This window comes from Rhinolophus sinicus, linkage group LG01 (genome assembly GCF_036562045.2).
Source record: "Rhinolophus sinicus isolate RSC01 linkage group LG01, ASM3656204v1, whole genome shotgun sequence".
Lineage (NCBI taxonomy): Eukaryota > Metazoa > Chordata > Mammalia > Chiroptera > Rhinolophidae > Rhinolophus > Rhinolophus sinicus.
The window spans coordinates 141,267,017-141,291,800 of NC_133751.1; the positions used below are offsets into that span (position 1 = coordinate 141,267,017).

General features: G+C 38.9%; 1 protein-coding gene across 7 annotated transcripts in view; it reads right to left on the reverse strand.

The window, feature by feature from the left end:
• The window catches only part of CACNB4 (calcium voltage-gated channel auxiliary subunit beta 4), a 224,347-nt gene that overhangs the window by 15,852 nt on the left and 183,711 nt on the right, over positions 1-24,784 (reverse strand). For 6 of the 7 annotated variants that reach the window (XM_019737459.2, XM_019737460.2, XM_074336365.1 and 3 more), the window contains 7 exons: positions 22,772-22,848; positions 21,248-21,267; positions 20,951-21,031; positions 20,486-20,544; positions 12,876-12,985; positions 7,981-8,132; positions 6,185-6,280 (listed from right to left, as the gene is read on the reverse strand). In XM_019737459.2, coding sequence (XP_019593018.1) covers positions 6,185-6,280; positions 7,981-8,132; positions 12,876-12,985; positions 20,486-20,544; positions 20,951-21,031; positions 21,248-21,267; positions 22,772-22,848 — 595 coding nt within the window. The remainder of the gene's footprint in view (positions 1-6,184; positions 6,281-7,980; positions 8,133-12,875; positions 12,986-20,485; positions 20,545-20,950; positions 21,032-21,247; positions 21,268-22,771; positions 22,849-24,784) is intronic. The other variant, XM_019737461.2, reaches the window with a different exon arrangement.

Consider the following 24,784-nt stretch of genomic DNA (forward strand, 5'->3'; position numbering starts at 1 on the left):
GGTTTTATAATCCAGAGATTTCTTCATGCATGCCAAAATAGAGTGTACGATTCCTTCTTAGCATTACAAATACTATTCACACAAAATCAAATGAACATGTTTAATAATGCAAACAGTGTTTGGAAAATATTAATTACAAGGTAACCTTTCTTACCCAGACTGCTTGTTTAAAACTCCAGGTTATCTGACCAATTATATAAAACAAGGAATTATTTATCCTGCTGAGAGATAATGCTAGGACCAGGCTGTCTCCCCAGTGCATGAGGCTGTTTGAAATCCCTGATGTACAGACAAGTCCTAAGCAGCTCACAGTATCATCTGCATTTAATGCACACATATCTTTTCCTGGTTCCAGCATTTCAGATGTAACAAGTTGCATTATATGCACAAATACTCAATTATCAACCCTCTCAGCAATAAAATACCTCAATTTTAAAAAGGCACAAATATTTTCTCTAGTAATTATTAAGAATAAATGTTAACAAACTCATTCTCATAAAAAGATCAAACTAACAAGAAACAAGTTCAATTCACCTAACATGTATCTCAAGGAATTACTGGGACTTCTTATAACATTATTCCCCAAAACTTGTGCACATATTAATCTAATCCAGTGGTTCTCAGCCAGGAGTGATTCCCCACCCCACCTCCCAGGGAACATTTGGCAATGTCTGGAGATGTTTTTGGTTGTCACACTTTGGGGGTTGCTAATAGCCAGGGATGTTGCTGAACATCCTACAATGTACAGGACTGCAACCACCGCAACAAAGAATTATCCAGCTTAAAATGTCAATAATGCTGAGGTGGAGGAAACCCTGACCTAAACCACTCTTTTAATCTATGAGATTTATGAAGTAGTACCTGTAAGCATATTTATGACCTACCAAATTGTTTGCTAAGAGTTAACTTAGCAAAATGTAATCTTACTAGACTCTACACTCCTTCAAGGCAGGAACATGTATTTGTATCTGTCTCAACTAGCAAGGTAACAGGCTTAATGTTTACATAATGTTCGCTGAATGTATTTTAATTCTTGCTGAGAGAGGTGACTGTAGGTGAGCCACATGGAATTGAGATGACTAAATATTTGGAACTTGTCTGGTTTAACCACATGGATACCATGTCCTCAGACATGCCCACATGTTGACCTGCAGGAGTATCTGATATTAATGATGTTTTGAAATGATGAGGATTTCATCTGACTTGATGTATCTTATTTTCATATTCTCCTCTTCCCTGGGCTCCACAGCTCTCATGGATTCAGTATCTGTATGCTGCTTACTTCTGAAATCTAGATAGCATCAGAGCCTTAGAGAGGAGAAGGAATCTTACATACCATATCCGTATCTTACATAGCATGCCATATCTATAGCCTTCACCAGAGGAGATTCCTTTCACAATATCTCTCACATCTGTTCATAGAGCCTGCTCCACCCACACCCCCGCCTACGGTTGAATGCAGTTAGAGACAAAGAGCTCACTACTTAGAAAGTCATTTCATTCTTTGTGACATTTGCATTTGGGAAGATTTGTGAAATGCCTTCCTCCCAGTGGGTCAATCTGATCACTCTGTCAAATGAAATTAGCCATACTAATTGCTTTTACGTCCACTCAGACCTACTCCTCGAAACTCCCACTCATCTTAGTGCCACGTCTGGGACCTCACAGAACCAGTCTGCCCTCACAGTGTAAACCTTTCGACATTTGTGAAGACAGACACGGCAAACAAGTTTTGAGACAGTAATCCATGTTTTTCCTTTTGTATTTTCCTCTGTTCTTGTCTACCACTCAAGCAGGTGACAGGGTCTGTGCTCCCTTGTCACACAGGGAGTTTGTGGCAGGAAATTGCCAGCTCTCCATTTCCCCTCCTGCGTTTTGTTTCCCAAAAGCCTAAATTGGTTGGAGAGATTTTGCTAACTGCTTCTGGAAACAAAAGATGGTGGGAATACTTTTACTATCACCAAAGCAGAGAACAAGTTCCTTTAATAGCAACAATAGGGGAAAAGAGGGAGACACCTCCTCTTCCTCAGGCAGAGAAGACAAGGGCGCTCCCTGGCCAAAGTCCCAGAGAGGAGGGTCTATGTGTCCCCCTGCCTGACCAAAGCACCTCTGTTTCAGATGCAGTCAGGTGTAGCAGGGCATCCATTCCTTTTATTTTATTTATTTTTTTTTTTAGGGCATCCATTCCTAAGGGTTACATGGACTTGGTGAACGATTTTCTAAGTTGGGACTCTCCCCATCACTCTCTCAGCTTCCTCACCAACCCCACCCTTAGGACTCAGGGTCCTTGTTCTGCCCCAGATTAGGGTAAAGGTAGCTGTGGGCATGGCTAAATATCCTGCCTGCCAGTGGGTGGGGGTCACAGTAGAAAATGAGCTACATCCTGCATGCCCAAGTTGGGGACCATAGATTTATCCACACTACAAAGCTATGTGGAGAGGTAGGGTGGCATAGTGCACAGAGGTTTGTCAGTCAGACAGATCTAGGGTTGAATCTTGGGGTTCATTTCCTAATTCCTACCTCCAACAAGTTTCTTAAGCAAGAACTTAGCTTTCTCCTCTAGAAAAGTAAGAATAATGTTATCTACTAGGGTGCTCATAGAGGTGCATGCTCTGATTTCCATTTGAGTGAGAACCTGCTGTGGTGAGTGCAGGCAGCAGACAGCCTTGAGCTGCTGCACCTTCTGGATCCTTCACAGCATTCAAACCAAGTCATGCTCTCTCAGGCTGCTTCCAGCCAGTGGCTGAGCACAGTTTGGGGACTGGAGCCTGGACATTACTGCCCAGCATGAGGCTCTCTAAAAGCATCCAAATTAGAAAGGAGGAAGTAAAACTGTCATTATTTGCAAATGACGTGATACTATATAGAGAGAACTCTAAAGAATCCACTGAAAAACCAATAGAATTGATAAATGAATTCAATAAAGTAGCAGAATACAAAATTAATATTCATAAATCAGTTGCATTTTTATACACCAATAATGGATTATCAGAAAGAGAAATTAAGAAAACAATCCCATTTACAATTGCACAAAAAACCCCACCTATGAATAAATTTAACCAAAGAGGTAAAAGACTTGTACTTGGAAAATTAAAAGACATTGAAGAAAGAAATTGAAGAAGATACAAATAAATGGAAGCATATACCATGCTCATGGATAGAAAGAATTAACATCATTAAAATGTCCATACTATCCAAAGTATCTATAGATTATTCAATATAATCCTTATCAAAATACCAATGGCATTTTTCACAGGACCTAAACACATATTCCTAAAATGTATATGGAACCATAAAAGACCCTGAATAGTCACAGCAACCTTGAGAAAGAAGAACAAAGTTGGAGGTATCACACTACCTGATATCAAACAATACTGCAAGGCTGTGGTAATCAAAACAGCATAGTGTTGGCATAAAAACAAACACATAGATCACTGGAACAGAATAGAGGGCCCAGAAATAAACCCATGCATGTATGGTCATTTAATCTATTACAACGAACATACAGTAGAGTAAAAACAGTCTATTCAATAAATGGTGTTGGGAAAACTGGACAGATACATACAAAAAATGAAACTAGACCACCTTCTTATACCATATACAAGAATAAACTCAAAACGGACTAATGACTTAACTGTAAGATTTGAAACCATAAAACTCCTAGATGAAAATATAGGCAATAAACTGTCTGAGACTGCTCTTAGTAGTATATTTTTCTGATACGTTGCCTTGGGCAAGTGAAACAAAAGAAAATATAAACAAATGGGACTACATTAAACTAATAATTTTTGCACAGCAAAGGAAACCATCAACGAAAGGACAACCTACTGAATGGGAGAAGATTTGCACCAGTGAGATATCCAACAAAGGGTTAATATCCAAAATTTATAAAGAACTCACACAACTTTACACCAAAAAAACTAACAATACAATTGTAAAATAGGCAGAGGAACTGAATAGATATTTCTCCAAAAGGACTTACAGATGCCCAATAGACATGAAAAGATGCCCCAAATCACTAATCATCTGAAAAATGAAAATTAAAACCAAAATGAGATATTACCTCACACATTTCAGAATGGCCATCATCAATAATTCAAAAAACAAGTGTTGATGAGGATGTGGAGAAAAGGGAACCCTTGTGCACTGTTGGTGGGATTACACATTAGTGCAGCCACTAAGGAAAAAAGTATGGAGGTTCCTCAAAAAATTACAAGTAGAACTACCTTATGACCCAGCAATTCCACCTCTGGGTATTTATCCAAAGGAATCCAAAACACTAATTTGAAAAGATATGCACTTCTACATTCATTACATCATTATTTACAATAGCCAAGATATGGAAGTAACCTAAGTGCCCATCAATAGACGATTGGAAAAAGAGGTGGTACATCTATACAATGGAGTATTACTCAGCCATAAAAAAGAATGAAATCTTACTGTTTGCAACAACATGGACGGACCGGGAAGGTATTATGGTAAATGAAATGAGTCATACAGACAAGAACAAATACCATATGATTTCACTTATATGTGGAATTTAAAGAACAACATAAATGAACAAGCAAAACAGAAAAAGACTCATAGATACAGGGAACACGCTGATGGTTGCCAGATGGGAGGTGGTTTGGGGAACAGGGAGAAAAAGGTGAAGGGATTAAGAAGTACAAATTGGTAGTTATGAAATAGTCATGGAGATGTAAAGTAAAGCATAGGGAATATAGTCACTAACATGGTAATAAGTATGTATAGTGCCAGGTGGGTTCTAGACTAAAAGGAGGGATCACTTCTTAAATTATATAAATGTCTAACCACTATGCTATACATCTGAAACTAATATAATATTGAATGTCAACTGTAATTGAAAAATTTTTAAAAAGGAGAAAAAGGTGAAGGGGAATAAGAAGTTTAAATTTCCAGGTGTGAAACAAATAAGTCATGGGAATATAAAAGCATAAGGAATATAGTCAATAATATTGTGATTGCATGGTACAGTGTCAGATGGTTGCTGGACTTACCTTGGTGATCACTTCTTCAGTTATATAAATGTTGACTAACTATAGTGTACACCTGAAACTAACATGATACTGTATGCTAGCTATATTTTAATAAAAATATTTTAAAAAATAATTTGAGATATAATAGTAAACCAGGGAGGCACCGATCCTTACAGAACCTGATAGGTTAGGCATAGCACAGTGCAAACTATCTCCAGGAATTATAACAGAAACACTTACATGACGCTTATTTTGTGCCAGACACTGTTCTAAGAGCTTTACCATATATTCATTCAATGAGTCTTTACACCAACACCATGAAGTAGGCACTTGCTCAAGATTCCATAACTAGGGACGTAATCTGTAGTGTGGATTAGTGTGGATTCAAACCCAGGCAGTCTGGCTCCAGAGTCTATACTTTTAACAGCTATGCTGTGTTGCCTCTCTAAACATCTGAATTGGATTTTATGTTTCCACAGAGCATAAATGCTCCTTATGCAAATACATGAAAAAATGTAGTGAATCAAATCAGTTTTCTTTAGAGAAACACAGGCACAGAATTAGTAAGTTAGCTGCCCAGGTGTACACTGATCAGCTGTTGGTGACCCACGTGATAGCACTTACCTTGCCCCACCGGCTCACCTCCCACCATCTGCCTGGCTTCCAACTCAGCAGCTGTTTTCTGGCAATGGCATGAGGAAACAAGTTGCTATACCATGGCTTTTCACCGTACTTAACCCTGACCTCTTCATCTGCTATAACCACAGGGCTGTTCTAGTTCCAACAAATTCTCAACCTTCAATGGCATAATCTTTTCTGCCTAAAAGTTGAGGGATGTCAAACCAGTATGTTTCCTTTTTCTTTTCTTTTCATCAAAGTGTCCACATGACTGAATTAAGTACCTTGTTGAGTGTTTGCGAGGTTATCAAGGCAGCAGTAAGGACACTGGGCACCAGACATTAAGTTCCTGACTTATGACGTAGCAGACCCCACCCAGGTCTGGAGGCCTGCGTGTAGCCCACACACAGCTTCAGTGTGTCCCAAGAGATTCTTTAAGTTTATGACAACATACCAATATCACCATCATTCTAGAATAAAAACGACAGTGCTAATATGAAATAAAAGTTACCACCCTCTCCTAACTAGTCGAGAATGATGAGGACAAAAAAAAAAATGATTGTACTTACTGGGGGACACTGTGCCAGTTTATCAGCTGCCACCAGTTGCACATTTAAGTGTTTACTTTGGGACTTTCCTCTAGATTTAATCAACCGCTGTAAAACCTGATAGAAGAAGACATGAATCTGATAACACTGTCAATAATAGGAAACCAGATAAACCAAGGCCCTTTTTTATAGTCTGTGTAGCACTGCATATTAATAGAGAGGAAATATAATATATATATAAACTCTGCAAGGACATCATCGTCTTACACTGGCTTTCAGTTATAGTGGATTTGATGTGTTCATCCGATTCTCGTGCCATGTGAGGTCTCGGTGGGATCTTGAGTTCCTGCCCTAGATTTTACCCAGAGATTTCAAATTGCGAAAGTGGAAGAACAGCTCTGTACTAGGTCATTTATGTCCAAATTCAGTTGAGTAATATTGTAGTTCACTATCTCAATGTCAGATAAATATCAGAGTCATTTATATATTTGGTCCTTTTTGTCGCTGATACTTATCGAGGCATTCCAGTTTACTTTTACATTAATGAGATAATTTCATGATAGAAATCTAAGCAAAACATTTGCACTGGTATATTGTCACATACAAACCAGTGATATATCTGTCTTTTGGGAACTGCTGTAACTGCATTTTGCTATATATTCTCCTCTTCCTTAATTTTTTTTTTTTTTTTTGGCTGAAACAGGTCCCTGCCCCCAAAATAGTACTAGTGTATGAGGTTCTATGATACCTTGGCACATATGTCCACAAGGGCTCTAGTTCCTACATTTGTGAGCCCCATGGTGACTGGGGCAGGGGGTGAGAAGGGTTGAAATCTATTCCACTGCAGTGAAGGGTGCTTGAATCCCCTTCAGTTCTGGGTCAAAGAGACCTCCAGGTAGTCAAGACAATTTTAGTCCATTCTAATGATTCCCCAAACGTCCTGGTTTGGTCAAGCTCATCCTGCACAGAACCAGAGCCAGAGAGGGAAGGCTGAGGGCGTCAGAAGGGTAGAGGACGGCCACAGCTTCTTTAGGCACTTTCCACTGGTGCGAAGAGACATTACTGTTCTGGTTGGACGCTGAGTTGGCATTTAAGTACTAAAATACAGTCGTGGAGGCACTGACAAGAAACTGATTATTAGGGTGGTACCTCCCAAGGCAATCCATTTCGTATTCATTTTCTAGAACATCATCACTTTTTAAAAATGAAAGAACACCCAAATCAAAAGTGACCAATTTGAAACTGTCGCACTTTTTACTTTTTTCTTCCCTGGTGGCATGAAGATACATGGACTATATCCCATTGGGCTTAATCACAGAATAACTATGTTCCTTGAAGAACCCAACCTAAGCACAAACGTAAGGGTCTATAATGTTTCCATAAGAGACTTTATACGGTGATGTCTGACTTTATATATGATAAATATAGATACCTTTTTTCTTGAACTATATTCTCTCTCAACTGGTGACACAAGAATCATTATTACCCAAGAAACATACCAAGGTAAAAGCTAGTATCTGAAAAGCCAGAGTTCACTTTTCCTTACCTTTCTTAATTTTCTGCTTCTATTATGCTCTTGCATAACTGCCTGGTTAGGGAACCACAACAGACGTGAGATTTTTGAAGGAATGTGCTATTTTTTTATTTGCTATCTCAGAATTTCTAGACCCTGTACAAACTGTGGGAATTAAAATCTGTGCTAATTAAAAAAGGTCTCAACAAGACAGTCTCCTTGCCCACTAACAAAAAAATCACAGAACAAAAAAAAAAAAAAAAAATGAGCTTCTGATCCTTAAGATAGAAATGAGCTAACTTACCTTTGGAGATGAGACTTTTACATGAACAATAATTGGTGCTAAAGAAGTCTTTATAAGTTGTGCTGGGTGATTGATGGTGTCTGCATCAAGAACCACCAGTTGCAAAGATCTTGCCAACTCAAAGATTCGTTCAATTTCACTTTGTACTTCCGCTAAAAGGAGATATCATAAATAACAGGTCATGGTTATTTTTATTAAGTGGTTCTTATATTTTTAAAGGATAGTACCCCTTTCAGATATGTTTGTCTACACTAAAAAACAGAACATTTTGAATTTACATATTCCTATCTAACTTAAGATCTTTTCTAAGGAAAGATGGGTTGAGTTTTTCATAAAGCCAAACAGTTGATGAAAAGAAATTAAGATGGCCCTTTTGATTTGTTTCTTACACTCAGCCGAGTCTTTAGCTCTTTATATAGCTATGTTATTTTTAATTGTTGCTTTGTCTAAAGAACTTTTATTTTAACTGTAGAACTTGAAACCACATTTAGAAAACAAATTACCCTTAAATATTTCTATCAGCCATCTACTTAAGTATTAATATTTTATGGATATGTTTTTTAAAAGTCCTACAATTTTCCTGATGTGCACACTTTTGTACCCCAGGTCAAACATTCTGAGTCTACTCTCATAACTAGCACTTTGCTAAGTCTTAATTCAAGCATTAGGGCCAGTGGTCTAAGACATAACTACCTTTAGTATTATTTAAAACACTAAGACCAATTAGATTAAAATATTGCAATGTATCCAGATGCAAATCTATTTGGCTGGCTGTAATAGCCAACTTACCCGAATCTATGCGTGAATCTGGTCAAATGAAAACTCTCGTTATTGTCAATATCTAAAGCAATCCAGCTATTTCTAAAAGCAAAACAGATTATCTAGAAAATCATAATGTGGCCTTCTGAGAACTTTTTAATATCTATTTTATAAGTCATGTGATTGATTGGGTCATGTCCAAAGTCTGAATTAGGCTATTTAATTTTCAAAGAGATGATCTTGTTTTGCTTTTTACTTATTTTTATTTTTTGGCTATAGGTGTGACTTAGCAACGTTGTAATCATGTCCAAATTACACAGAGTAGACACAGCTACCTAATTTAAATTACTTCAAAGATGGCCCAGGAGAAGGTGACGTTGCTCTAAATATCCTCATTGAACGGGGCTTATACCAGAATCCATTATTTATTTTGCTTGTCCAGCATAAATTCGAGTTCATGTCACCCACTGAAAAGCTCTCCCTTCCATAACCAAACAGATTGACAGGGTGTGTGGGATCTTGAGTGTTCAAGACTATCAGGCAACTCTACTTTCTTGGGCTTTGGATAATAGCATAAAATTCTTATTTTCCACAACATCATTGACGTTTAATGTATGATCTGTACTAGAAGTATTAATTTAACGAGTCAACATAGCTATCATTTTTCATATTACCTAATCCAATGGTCTGAAATATTTCATGTTGCTTTGAAAGGTGACTGGCTTCCAAGATATCAGTGTAAAGAATTTAGACAATTGGGCTTATTTGCAAAATTCTTCTGAAATCACATTCTAGATTTGTTAGTAATAATACCATACCTGTCCCTTTTCTCACATGTCAGAAACAGTTTTACAGAAAGAGAGATTTTTCTTATGAGAGAAGTTTGAAAAATAAAGTCGATTTTTATTGCAGTAAATTTCAGCCTCAGGTGGTTGGGGTATGCTCTCCATTTGTTGTTTTCATTAAACTGCCACTGGTTTAATGTAACTTCTGGCCAGGACTATACTAGAACAAGTCTATATTGTTTAAAGCTTCACATCTGAATACAATGTTTTCTGAAGTAGGAAAAAGGCAGTAATGCAAACTGGACTGCTCTTGTACAGAGAACCTGTAAGTCTCTGTGCAAATAACTCAGAAATAACGGCCTTATTTACTCTGCACCAGCATTGAGGGAGTGTGGTTTCTGACAAGCCCTGAGGGCAAGCACACCTACTGCTTAACCATGGTCCATGGGCACTCTGGCATGCGCAGAGAGGTGCTTGGGCAGAGCAAACCAGGAGGCTGCAGGGGGCCACACGAATATAATGGAGTGGGACCAATATTTGGATAATATGTAGATAGAATGCAATACATAAGTTATATGTGTGAAGAAGAGAAAGGTATAGTTACCAACATAGCTCATTTTCTTAAAAAAAAAACTTTAATCAAATCTGACAGTCTTGACTACCTTGGCTGAGTCTCAGAAGGATTCCAATGGAAGTTTCGTCATGAGCTTTTTCCAGACAAATGAAGCTCTGAGAAGTATGGACTAGGATGCTGGAGAGATCCCAATGAACACTTCTGTAACCTGACTATGACTGATCTGGACCCGCCTCTCTCCAGCATTTCTATCACCTGTGATCTTTCTCCTATCCAAATGCTTGAACGACTTCAAAAGCTCCCTAGGGCTCCTAGCGACATTTCCCAGAGTACCCTGGGACACTAATCCCTTAAGCTATCCTATGGGGGAAAGAAGAGGGTTTTCTGCAAGGGGAAATGCTGCATACCATAATAGTTTATCTTGGGATTTCAAACATGCATTACCCTTTGTATCTTAATGGCTCTAAGAAGTCTTGCACTGAAGAAAAATGCCAATTGTTTAATTCATAATTTCAAATTTTTTTGACCACGGAAAACATCTTGGATGTAGCAACTATTCCCTATCTTTTAAAAGTAACATTTCAAAAAAAAAGTTAACATTTCATGGAATCTATTTTGGAGATCTCTTTAGCACGGCCCTAACGTACTGGTCTCAATCTGCTTTTTCAGTTTCTTCTGTTGCTCTCAAACCATGCCACCCACTCCCTTTTTCTATGCATGCTCTGTACAAAATTAGTTGTTTCTCATCCACACGTTGTGTTTTTTTTTTTTTTTTTATGCTGATGTCCATTCTTGTCAGCCTTGAAGAACCAGCTCAAATATAACCTCTGTGACATCTTCTCAGGCCCTCTTACTCTCTATCCTTTTTTTTTTTTTAAATACCCCTGGCTCTTTGCTCATGATTCTATCATCAAACAGTATTTTAACCGTCTCTTTCCTCTTTCTGTTTGTTCATGGGTAAGATACTTTGTCTTAGTCATTTTTGCACTTCTTAAATCTGGCATAATGCACGGCACAGAACGAGAGTTCACTAAACATTGGATGAAGGAATCTACAAATGGGCACCATGAACAAGCAGGCAAACAGACATAAGTGGCTCACGGAGGGGTTATTATAAGATATTACCATTAAATTAACTCCAGTGGTTGTGGTATATGAATTTACAGAGTAAAGGGCCAAACCAGTGAACTGACATCCAGCCTTTTTCTTTCTCAGCATTTACACTAACTCTACCCCACACACTCACTGACTCTGACAATAGCTGACTAGACCACCCAAATGACTTCAAAGATGATTCATGAAACCCTTGGCTGGTGCATATGGTTAGAGTCAGGCAACCTAGCTCATGCTTTTAAGTGTCCTTCAGCTTCTCATTATACATCAGAGGAAGGAGTGCTTAAAAGTCAAAGTCACTGTGCGGAGTGAGAAGAGAATGGAAGACAAGAGAACAGAGAACAGGGGCTGGTTTGGGAAATCTTCCATCTAATGTGGCATGCTTCTCATCCATGATACTTTCGACAGTTGCTAACCTGATTCACCATCATCAACTCTGCCATTTTCATCTCCTCAAGGTCAAAACCCTGTGCCTTTCAGACTGTTTTGCTCTGTATGTGAAAAGCTCTAAATACAGGACTAAAAACCAAAACCCACTGATGTCTGGGATCTTGTCCTCACAAGCGCTGACAACTATCCCATTTGGTATGTTTAGCATTCTTTCACAAAGCAGCCATCCAACAAACATTCCTGGCACGTGCCAATCCCATGCCAGGAATACAGAGATTATACTTTGTAGCCTCTTGCCAACCTGCACAGTTCTTGGCTCGGGGTCAAGGCACAGCCTTCAGTGAATTTTTGATGGGGCAAGCAATTTGTCTTGAATTTTTGTTTTTAAGTTTCCAATCATCTATAGAGCTCATTTCAGTAGTTTAAAAAATGTAGGGGCACCGAAGACCCCTATCGTTCCTACCCTGCCCATGAGGAAAAGGACAGTAAAACAAGTTGCTTTCAGCTATGAATGCAAAAGAGACTCCTAGAAAGTTATAAGTGGACCACACCACTCTTGGCATGCAATGGAAACCACAAACAGGCTTTTGAGATGAATGTTGTGATTCACCAGCAGCACGGACTTACTTCTGTGGGTGGTGATTTCACCTTCCACAGCCCTGTTCATATACGGCTTGATGGAGCTAACCACATAATGGCATTTGTTGTGTCTCCATCATGGTGAATTTCAGGATGCTTTCTAACCGTTGTTCCAGGAAAGGTATCTGCTGATGTTTAAACTCCCTTCATGTTATTAATGGTGCTTACTGTGTGCATTTAAAGATGTGACCATTCTGGGTGCTACCAGCTAGCATCAGAAGCAACACTAAGAACACGGTGATCCAGCTTTCTTCTAAAGACCTGAGAAGGCTGACATGTCATTTCCTGTCCTGTCAGTGGTGACTCAGGTATGACACATAACATTAGCTGCACTGAGAACCTTGGACAAAGTGGAGATGAGTGGCTTCCCGCGGTCAGGCAGTAACAGACTAGGAGAGCCCCCTGAGGGTTCTCCCCACCAGACTACTAATTAGCTAATTGACTAGAGCTAAGAGCGGAGGCTCTGGCTGCTGCAGGACTCTGCTCCCTTCTTTCCCGTGGACAGCATTCTCTTTAGTTAATCAGCTCTTCCCCATTCAGAATGGGGAGCAAATTGGAAAAGCCATTCCCAAAAGCAACATGTCATGGCAGTCAGAAAGCACAGCATGGAGAAGTATGACATTTGAAAACCTTACCTAAGCTGGACCGAGTGTTCGAACGTTCAATTATTGCTCTCTTGCTGGGATTATTTAGGACAGACCTCTTAGCAAGAGAAATGTCAGCTGTCACTCTCGTTATTGATATCCTATGAATAGGAACACAGAACAAAACAAGCCAGTAAAAACGTTATGGGGCTCTCCAAGTGATTCATCACCATACTACTTAATAACCACTTTGCATACTACAGTGCAACCCCCGTAAAATAAACATTGGCCACCAGCATTTTAAACAGGGCTTTGGCTAGTAGTAAAACACAAGCAGAGCAGAAATGGGGGAAGGTTTGGGCTATTTAACAAAAACTGTTTACTATAAAAATGCAGCTCTTCCTCCACTATTGTCTGCTTTGCTGAACTCTCTTTAATGCATACCATACCAGGCAGGACTCAAAACCTATGAATAAACCATGCTCTTTCTAGGAAGCAGCAATACAATTTCCCTCCAATTCACAGTTGAGTTGCAATTGAACAAGACCTTCAGGAACTACAAATGCTTTGCCCCGGCATATAAACGGGGCTCCTTGAAAGGGGAAATCCTCTTCATTTTGATCATCAAAGACAATCAACCAGTTGGTAGCTGTGTTGCATTCCTGGTGCTCAACAGTTCATTCATGATACATGAAGCATTTCTCCACAGGCCAAAAGGAATTTTTTTATGTCTGAGAGTATGAAAACTTTGATTTCTCTCTGCAGGCACAACATTCTTCAGCATATTTGCATGACTCTGAATGCAGATGGGCCGACAGAAGACACTATAACTGAGGGCAATGCGAGCGTCATGCCAGGAGTGTACGTTAGACCGTATCCTGGAATCGCACAAGGGAAACACAAAGTAAAGACACTGCAAATGAATGCAGAGAGGGACTATCTGCATAGGATTCATCAAATGAGAATCACTGGAACGTAGCATTTTAAAATTCTTTATCTTTAAACTGGGATTGTGCAACTTCAGATTATTGTCTACTTGTAGAATGCAAAAACTGCCTTCCTAAGCCCGTTCCTGCCACCATGCACCTTTCTCCATTCTTATCTTCACAGTGTGGCAGAGTTCCAGAAAGGAGATAAGGAGACTAGTGCCCCTCCCCCTTATACTCATTGAGAGCGCCCTTTCTCCTAATTTTCAAACTCCTTTGGGGGTTGGGGTAGGGAAGGGGCGGAGTTACTTACAATTGTTGAGTCACGTGTCAGCTCACACCAGTGCTGGGACAACACTATGAGAACTCTCAGGAGACACTTCCCCTGACTCCAGTGAATTAAAAATATTCCTTTTCCACAAATGGTTGGAAATAGCTTCTTTAAAGTACCAGGCTGAGCAAAAATGCTGCTGCTATTTGAAAGCAAAGTACCCCTTGCTTGTGTCATTGTATGTGTAAGGTGTAGATGGTCAGAAAGTTTTAAAATTTTTGAACGTTTAGGCCCTAATAAATTACTTGAGACATCTTCAAATTGTCTTCTGTAGAAACCAAGAGTTTCGTGAACTCCCTCCAAGGCCACGGAGAACACGAAAGGCAGGCTGAGTCGTTGGGGCTCTGGTTTTCCCTCCCTCAGTAACAGGCAAACATCTCTGCATTTCTGTTTTCTACATCAGGGCTTTATATATGATTTCATTGTAAAAAAAGAGGTTCAACTGCTAAAAGACATTGGGAAACACCGGTCAAGTAAAATTTCTTCATTTTGCCAAGAAGAAACTGAGACACAGAGAGGAAGTTCCACACAGTTAATTTAAGTAGAGGCCAAGAAGGTCTAAAACCCATGGCCTCGAGCAGCAGGCCAATCCTTAGTCACCTGACTTACAATTAAGTTCTTAACAGTTTCAGTCTACTTCTCCAGCAACCCCAGACCTCCAGACATGAGCCAGGTCATCAAAAGCAGATGCACGGTCATTCCTGGCCATATGTTGCTAGATGGTCAGAATTTATTCCGGTTCAAATCACGTGAGCTCCGTATCTGAGTCTCCATTATTCAGTCACCTGCTGCAACTTGAGGCATGAAATCTCATAGGCAGTCCTTGCGGTCGGTCATAGCTCCTTTTACTTACAGAATAGGGTTTGCTTGTTGATTTTTGTTTCTGGTTTTGTTGTTGTTATTTTTTGTTGTTTTAAGAATGAAGTTGCTAATTAGAAACACACAGCCAAGTTCCACAGCAATTCAAACATATGATTGGACACAAGTGGGTTGGATTACGGGCAGAATTCAACTTTCTAGAATAATTACTTTTGGAAAGCCCCAAAGAGTCTATTCTGCTTAAGTAAACATCAAATTTTCTAGTGCCAAAGAAGCGAAAAAGTGACCCTCGGTTTTACACTTTTAAGAGATTAACAACAGATGCACATTTTAATTTTTTCTGGGTTATAAAACTTACAAAGCCATTTTCAAACACATCCAAACTTTTACCAAACACACACACATAGAGATAGAGAAAGAGAGAGAGAGAGAGAGAGAGAGAGAGAGAGAGAGAGAGAGAGAGAAAGAAACTGCTTCAGACATTCTTAAAACAGGAAAAGGTGTGGCCAATGCAGGGTTTTTTTCTTGTTTTATTTGTTAACAAAATACGAGCTAATTTGTTAATACTAAGTTATTTCTTAATAAAACTGCACATGCATGAAAGAGCGCAGGAGAAGATATACACAGCCCCAACAACCCTTTAATAAGACAAAACAGGAGTTTCTACTTTCAAGGAAAAATGCTTACTATTATCAACATCAGACACCAAATGTGAACTTTTTTTTAAAGGCTTCCCAGCAGTTCACCATTGAATGCTACCTAGTTTATATACATTGTTTGTTCTTAAAGTGATACCCTTCTACATTTTTTTTCTTGCTATACTCATATCCTGTAGTGTCCTTCAGCACTCTATGCATCTTGTTTGATATACATCTCTAATAAGTTCCCTTGGAAACTTTCCTTTGACATAGTGTCAGTAGCTACTAGTCAGTAGATAAAAGACTAACAGAAGTTCGGTTCCTCAGCAGACTGGGTATAGTAAGTAGCAAGTGTCATTGAAAACTAGCAAAAATCATTCTCTAAATCTAGCAAATTTGAACCCCCAACTCTTGCTTATTTCTGTTTTGGAATTCATCATAATTGCTGCATTCCATCGTGAGCTATGAGTATTAGTTTTCTGTGATTTTCTATAGAAAGATATTACTTTCGGTTATGACACATTCATACAAAAATAATTAGTATTTCCATGTTGGTCATGGAACAGCTGTAAGCTCCTTCTATACTCGGTCCTTGCTACAACTAATATGCAGCCCTGCTGGTATATTAATTTTTTAAAATGTCTTAGTATTCATAGAGAAAAGTGTTCCAAAGAACAGACAGTACACTGTCAAAACAGGAATGAAAGGCATACATAGACCTGAGTATTCTTCCCGGATCTTTCCCCTGCTGGTTGCAGTCATGCCATATTGTGAACTTGAGTATTGTAATCAATATAATAGTGATAGTAGCTTTGCCAAACTACCTCACAGGGCTTTCATTAGGAGCAAACAAGGTAATATATAAAAGTGTTTTCTTAAATCATTGTTCATAGTATCCTATGCTGATAGGCACATATGTAATATATATAAGACAATTACTGGAGATGTGAAGACTTGAAAAAGACAGTTTCTCTATATCCTATCCTCAAAACTTAGCAGCCTATGATGAACTCTTCAATCCCCAGAGTCAGTGAAATTTATACATGCTTCAAGGGTGGAACAATCAGGTAGGATATACCGTCATCAAAACCTGCCAACTGAAATATTCATGGGTAGCATTCAAGTATTCAATTAACTATCTCTGGGGTTTGACTGTCCACCGATGTGTCTCCATTTGAATAGAAGAATGATAGGAGGAGATGACAAGAGCATGAGATTGATTATGAAACAGAAGGCACTATGTTGTTCTTTTCCATTTGTGGACAGCAATTACAAGTTGTTTTCTTTCTTCCATGGCCTGGCTACATTGTGATAGCATCACTTGCTCCCATTTCCTTTAATAAATAACTACTACTTCTCTGAGTCTACCTACATTGTATTCCCAGTCTCTTTTCTTTTTAATTTTTTCTCAAATCCTTTTCTTTCCCCTTTAACTAATCACTTCCTTTAGCTTCTGATCTTATCTGTATAAGTTACATGATGTTCCTTTAGGAATTCTGACCATGATCACTCAGTGACCAAGTCTCCCACAATGGCCATTGAGCTGATCTGATCTAGTTGTCAAACATCCTAAAGTAACACCTTTATTGGGATTTGAAATTATTAGCATAGGACAACAAATTGCAATTAGTTATGAATGGTAGATTCAAGCAGCTGAACAAACCTCATCCCAAAGGGTGATGCCCCAATGGATGTTTGTGGTGTGAAATGGAGAGAGGAGAGCGCTGTGCCATTCATTGTGCATCCATGGTGTCCTCACCAGGCTGATGCCACGGTAGCGGCTTGTGAGGCTTACTTAGTTTATGGTCTGTGCACAGGAACTGTCACTATGTGTGGACAGCCACGTGCACAGGGATCCCTCAGGAACTAGTTCATACTGTGCTGTTCATTTTTCTTACATGTCTTACAGTTCGACCCTACAATAGCAGTTATAGCAATAAAATTATGTAATAAGTAGCTCTAAAATAACTCAAATAATTTCTAAGGTATCAAGAAAAGGCAAGTATATGATTCTGTAATAGTCAAGCCGTTGACTTTAACCCCGTTGGTTGGATTGTTTTCTAACCAAGATCCGAAAAACAGTATTGAAGAAGCAAGCCTCTTAGCCAATGGATCCCTTTTTCGCTCTTTCTGAAAATAATGACTTTCTCTTGAAGATTTTGTCTAACCTACTGCATTCATAGCCAGTGAAACTCTGAGTAGGTTTCCAGCAGAACATATTGTTTATGCTGTGTCACTGTGCTAAAGCCTTCTGTGTAATTCTTCTCTTGGCTGGTTTCAATTAAAGGCTATTTGTTGTTTTCTCTCCTTTATTAATTGGTAAAACATGATGCAACAGATTGGCATAGCTCAAAATGTAAGGACAGACATGTCAGAGTTGATGTGAAGCTACTAGCAAATCTCTTCATTTTCAAAGTCTCTATATACACGCCACCAATGGATTCATTATTGGTTTTTCTGTTGCACTGGACCCTGATTATTCGAAAGCAAGTCCACTCACCTACTTCTGTCTTTCTCCAACTCTGCCGTACATCAGATCTCTCTGGGGCTGAATCTCTTTCTCTAGCAATTGCTTTTGCTACTGTTGGATTCTTCCTCATATCTGCAGATCCTCTGCTGTGTCATCAGATACCATGGAACACTAGACACTGCATTTCAATTCTATTTCTACTCACACCATCATTAATAATGTGTGTACGTGCTTGATGCAGACAACTCTACCTGATTCGAAACAAATCTCTGCTGTTACAATTCAATGTATTTCCTCTTTCTGGGCCTGAGGATTGAGGTAGAACCTCAGATTCCTCATTCGTGAAAGCAGCAATTAAGCTGCTCATTTTCTCTTTGCTAAACTATAATTGTTTTCTTGCTTACCATAGGCCCTACATTCCAAACCTTTAACATTGCCACTTGTAAGGATGTTATGCGGGGACCAAAGCAATCTAATACAAACTGGGGCTGTGTTATGGGATGGAATTTGTTCAGCTCAAGGGCTGTCATGCAGCCACGAGGAGAGGCACTACTCGGAACTTCCTTAGCAAAATGGCACCGCAGTTTAAGACCATGTGATTTCAAGCATAGCTGAAGGACAAGTGCATGTGCAAGCAAGAACACAGACACTGAGCTGCCTCCAACGCCAGTCCATGGAGAGCTGCATAAGTATAAAGGTCATCAGAGGGCAGGACCAACGAAAACTATGAAGTGAAAGGGTCAGAGTTCAGCTGTTTCTTTGTAATGCTTTCTTAAGAAGTGAATTCTCAACAGCCAAAAGTTTTCAAACAGAAGCATGTTGTCCATCTGTTTGAGGCCACTGAAGAAAAGAAATTAGAATAAAATAACTTTTACATTTTCTTCCAACTCCAATATTCTAGTATTCCGTGCTATTCTAACTAGTGTTTTCTTTCTAACTACTTTATTCTTTGCCTATCATTTTTTAAAAAAGAGGGGAATAAGATAAACCCATATTTGTTTGGTTTTTTTTTATAGCTCTTTGGGTCCACTAGATGAATGTGGCAGACACTGTTATTTGTTCAACAAGATCTATAACCTTTTCTTCCTGGACACATAGCTAGACTATATATTTCCCAGCCCCCTTTGCAATTAAGTGTGGCCACGTGACCAAGTTCTAACCACTGAAATGCGAGAATCAATGTGTGTCACTTCCAGACCAGCATGCTGCTCACCAGCTGACTGCAGAGACCACCCTCAGGCTGAGGGCCCTAAATGATGAGTGGAACAAACTTTCTGCGCAGTCCTCCCCTCCCCCCACTCTAACCCCCTCCCAGCTGAGGAACATTGGCCTCAGACTGTTAAATGAGCAACAGGAAGTTTCCATTGTGTTTGAATCATACATTGCGGGATTTATTAAGGCAGCCTGTCCTATACCAATGTACTTAGCAATTCACATAATTGCACTGAAGCATTCTGATTTCTTAAACTAAACCTCAATTATTGGAACTAAAATCTCAGTTTAATTTCTTTGTATATTGTCCCAGAAATGAATATTTTTAACACAATTATCCAGAAGGCTTTTCTTTTGACAAATATATACAATTTATACTTAAAGCTGTACCATGTTTGCTTTTTTTCTTAAAATACAGTATTTATTAAATATTGGTAAGTTGGATTCATTTAACGATACTTTTCAGTTCATGCTATTTAAGTATTCTTCATTTCTAATAAATCTTCAGGTATTTGAAGGTGGTTATTTTAACAAGGAATGAACATCTGCATTGTGAAAAAGCTTAGTACTTAGTATTGAGTCAATATGAATTTTTTACAATTTCCCTGCAAAATACAGAAACTCATTCTAGGTATTTTTCACAAAACTGAAGTGATGAATTGATCTGATGGCTAAAGACTGAGCCATATCAACAGTGGGTAGGATACAAAATAAACCAATAAAATCGCAAGGTAATTTCTACTAAAACAACATCTAAAAAACATCTAAAGACATACTATTCTCTACAAAATGGTTTACGAGGAAAACATTTATTGTACTCTTCTTCTGAGGAAGTTGAGTACTTTCTATTTATACCTTCATCTGATACATACACATACACACGTGTAATTCCCAAAGATATTGACCAGCTTACCCAGCAAACTGCTATATTTATCAGAAATACTCTATATTTTAAATGAATACTTTTCATAAAACAAGTTTAGTATGAATTCACTAACAAGTGAGAAAGTAAAGACCAACGCATACATTTAAATAAAACAAAAGGATTATTTTCCTTTTCAAAGTCCTTTTTCCGTTGGAGAGTCAACGCTATACTTTATAACGTCCTATTTTCAGAGCTCTTTCATCAGATTCTTCCCTAAATACTGAGTTAACTTTACATTAGAGAGCTTTTGCAATCACTGGAAACATAGAGCCACAAAGCAATCTATCATACATGTTTGGTTAAAGGAAAATAAAAATACAAAAATATCCATATGTCTCACCTCCCATCAAACCTGTGCTTCAGGAAATCAAAGAGGGCTTTCTGCATCATGTCTGTTACCTTTGCAGAGGTGAGAAAAAAAGAATGAGGCAAACAGAGAGAGAGAGAGAAGAGAGAGAAAGAGGTCAAAAGTGAGAGAGGTGGAAGGGAAGGGTACTGTGACTGAGCAAAGACCTCATCATAGCCTAGTCCTCTCCGAGGGGCAGGTTACTGTAGAAGGTGTTTTTCATTCTACACACTTTCAGTTACTAAAATGTCCCCCTTGGTTCTCCTCCAAGGTGTTGAGGAATGGCCCAGCAGTATTCACTACCCCACGGCAAACCCCGCACTGCACCACCCGCCTCACTGCTGATAGGTGGTGCCCATCGGTACCTATATGTAAGCAGGCCCCGGAGGAGCCAGCTCCAAATGTCTGTCTCCTAGATTCTTGATCAAGAGCTGAAGCATAACAGATGGGTATCTGTACCTCATAACCCTTCAGTGATGGCCCGACTAACACCACCGGACGCATGGATGGCACAACATCGTAAGGAGGAATGTGTTCCGTCTGAAAGAGATGATTTGACACGCGTGACAAGGTGAGGATAAGTACACCTCCTTAACAGCCACAACACTCATCCTTCTCAGGGCAAGTGAAGCACGATTACCACAGGTCCCCATTGACAAGGCTCATCCCTTATTTTCAAGGTCACTGAAATCAAGCATTGCAGGCACATATGGGTAGGAACCTTAACAGTAGATTTAAAAAGGAAACACAACTTACCACTTTTTGCTTCTGTTTTGCTAAAAGACAACAATGAGAGCCATATCAAAATACGTAATCTCTGTAAATAATAGTACATGATTTTAAAAGATGGAAGAATGGACCAGCTTGTCCCTCTAATTCTCATCATTTCACTATCACCCACTCTGTAGAACAGTGTACTATTATTTCATTCAGGACAGGCCAATTTTGAAGACATGAGAAAACAGACACTATCCTCCCTGTACAAACCACCTTGTATCCTGATTTCACGTTGGGTGGGGAGAGTAGACTTCATAACAACACTGGAAGTTCTGGACCAGCATGGGCCGTGGGTTATTCCCTGCCAAACAGTGTGGCTGAGAACAACGGGGACAAGTAAAATGTCATAAAAATAAACTTAGAATAACAACTTGGGTAAAAATGGTGACCACCTCAATCACTCATTATTTTTGGATTTGTAATTTTGATGAACCATGAAGAAATTTTGCAGCCTTTATGCATTCTTAAGGGCTTTTTTTTGTTGTTCACTTTCCAGAATATTGACATATTTTTCCTACTATGTGGCCCTTAATTTCAATTAAGTTTATAACCACTTATTTCTGTTTTTTCTTGTTTGTAATAGTGAAAATCTGCAATGCCCTAAATGTTCAGCAAATGGGGATAATGCAAAATGTACTCAACATCTGATTAAAGTGGTTCTGTGGTCATCCAAGCAGGTCCAGGTCACGTGGGGGCAACCCAGAGATCTAGTTTGGTTCAGAGCCCTGAGATAAGGAAGGATTCACATGGAAAAGGACCCAGATACTCAGAATTGTTCCAGAACCAATCCAGTTTCCTGCAGTTATGGTAGGCCAGGATAGATCTTCCACTTGTCATTCTGAATGGGTAATACTGGATGCCCTAATGCAGCATGAATCAGAATTAATTATGAAATTAGCCTACAGGAGTCAGGGAATGCAGTAGCAGAAAAATTCCTACCTGAATACCTCTACAATTTCCAAATGAACAACCACTCCCGATTGGGCCACCACTGTCTCCTTCACTACCATTACTTCAAGGGCTCAGTCGTCTGCTGTCTAAGTAGAATTAAGGTCATCTGGGCCCAACCTCATTCTCTGCTTCAACCCTCCCAATCTCCACAGCCCAGGCTGTACCAACACATCCTAAAATTTCCCATGGAGACTGGAACACAGCATGTTCTTGAGAGTCTACAACTTTTATTCCCTTTCATTGGCCTGCACCATTTTAAAGTCTGTAGGGTTCTTGAATGGAATAATAAACTTGCTTCAGACTGGTTTACTCAACGGTGGGTAAGATTTTTCAAACTTATATTACAAATATCTGAAGTTTTAGTACAACTATCCTTTAAATCAAATCAAATTACTACAGACAACAAATGAGCAATGAAATAGTAAGCAGAAGAATCTTCAAATCATGTCTTTTAAATTGTTTCCAAATTAGTAAAAATACTTACATGTATGTATGTTCAAATATTAAGCAAGGAATATATACCATTAAAAAGAGTTCAACTAAAACCCTTACCTGTTGATGTGGGTGTTGCTCTAAATGTCCCTGATACCATTTCTCCAAGACTTGAAGAAGAATTTCCACTGGATTTCCTAGGATATATAAAAGGACTTAAGAGTCATTCTCCAGATTCCTTGAAAAGAGAACTTGAAAGTACATAGCTTTCTTTGGCCTTAATCCTACTAAATAATTCAAAACACACCAAATCCTGTCATAGACAAGAACTTCAAGAATCTCTCCAAATGTTTTCTTTGATTTCCTTTCTCAGAGAAAGTGGGGAATTAACTGAGACCTGGAAATACTTTGCAACAATCTCTCTCCTAGTTGTTCGAGGCAGAAATTAGGGAGAAAAATAACTGACAGAAACCTTGCTAGTGGTTTGCTTAACTAACACCGGTCACCAGGCACTAGGTGGATGTCAAACATAGTTCAAAACAAGCAATAAGACCTGAAAGAAGCATTTCTTTTAAGAAGCAATTATGTGTGTGTGTGAGTGGGGGGAGGGTCAGAATTAAGAACTGACAGGAAGGATTTGGTCACAATGTTAATTGTGACCCGGAATAGAACATCATCACCATTGGTCTCTTCACATGGCTCTGGAAGCTTTCCTGGAGCTCACAGGAGACCTCGGGAATCCACCTTCCTACTTCTCCAGTGTTTCTCCTTTTCTGTGCCTAAGAGTATGGTCCCCAGAGTCAGAACAATCTGATTTCTTGTCTTGGCTTTGCCACTTACTAGTTGTGGGACCTTGGCACATCATATCACATCGTTGAGCCTTAGTTTCCCTAACTATAGAAGGAGAAGCTACTCCTCAGAGGGTTGGAATAAAGATAAAATAAGATCACATCGGTAGCGCTTGGCTTTAGTCTTGTACCTGCCACCAAGTAAGCTTTTAGTTCAAAAGTACATAATAATATTATGGAATAATATAACAATAAACTAACTATGGAAATGATGATAATAATTCACTTATTATTTCATTCAACACATATTTATTGAGTATCCACTCTTTAGAAGCTAGGAATACAACAGTGGGGGCAAAAAAAACAGACAAACAAGAAACTGGCAAAATCCCTTCACGTATCAAAACAGATTCTAGTGGGAGATAGTATCAAACAGATGAATAGATAAATACCGGCAGTGCAAAACACATGTATACATGTGGACACTTTGGTCAACTTTGCTCAAGCAGTAGTTCGCCATCATCAGAAGTGTCTGGACGCTGATGGTAACCACTTTGAGCACCTCTTGTAATTGCAGAAGTCAAACGTGACTTATATTCATCTTTTGTTATTGGTATATATTGAGTATTACAATTTTAATTCAGTTTTCCTTTCTTAAAATGTGTATAAATTTTTTTGGTATCCTCTGTATATAGTGTTTCTGATAATAATAAATGCAACAGTGAACACTAAGAAAGCAGAGGTATGGAAAGTGGGTACAACTTTAAATATGGTGGCAAGAAAGGGGTCACTGAAAAGGTGACATTTAACAAAGATCTGAAGCAGATGATGGAGTGATCTGGTGAAAAAGTGAAGGAAAGGGCTCCAGTAAGAGGAAACAGCAAGTGCAAAGGTCCTGAGGCAGAAACATGTGTTCCTGATATGTTGAAGGAGCAGCAAGAGAGACAAAAAGTCTAGAGTAGATGGAACAAGAAGGATTAGTCATTAATAATATTATAGGCATGTTATATACTAAACAAGATAGATAACTAAAAGTGGGGCTGACTATACTTTCGTGATTTCCTATCACCGCTTAAGAAGTTCCCATATGACAAAGGCAAAAGGTTTCCTAAAGAACAGAGAAGTTTTTGAAATAGAAAAAGATCCAACAGAAAAATGAGGTTGAGAGTCAAAAAAAGAAAAAAAGAACTGCTTCTATTTTAGGGCTTTCAAAAAATGATAACATACCAAATCAATGCTTCAATATAGGCTCACAACATGTGTCGGTTCAGTATGATTCTGATTTCTCTTAAGCTTTAGTGTATTCCTGGGACGTTAAGTATCCGCACTCTGGGATCTATGTGGC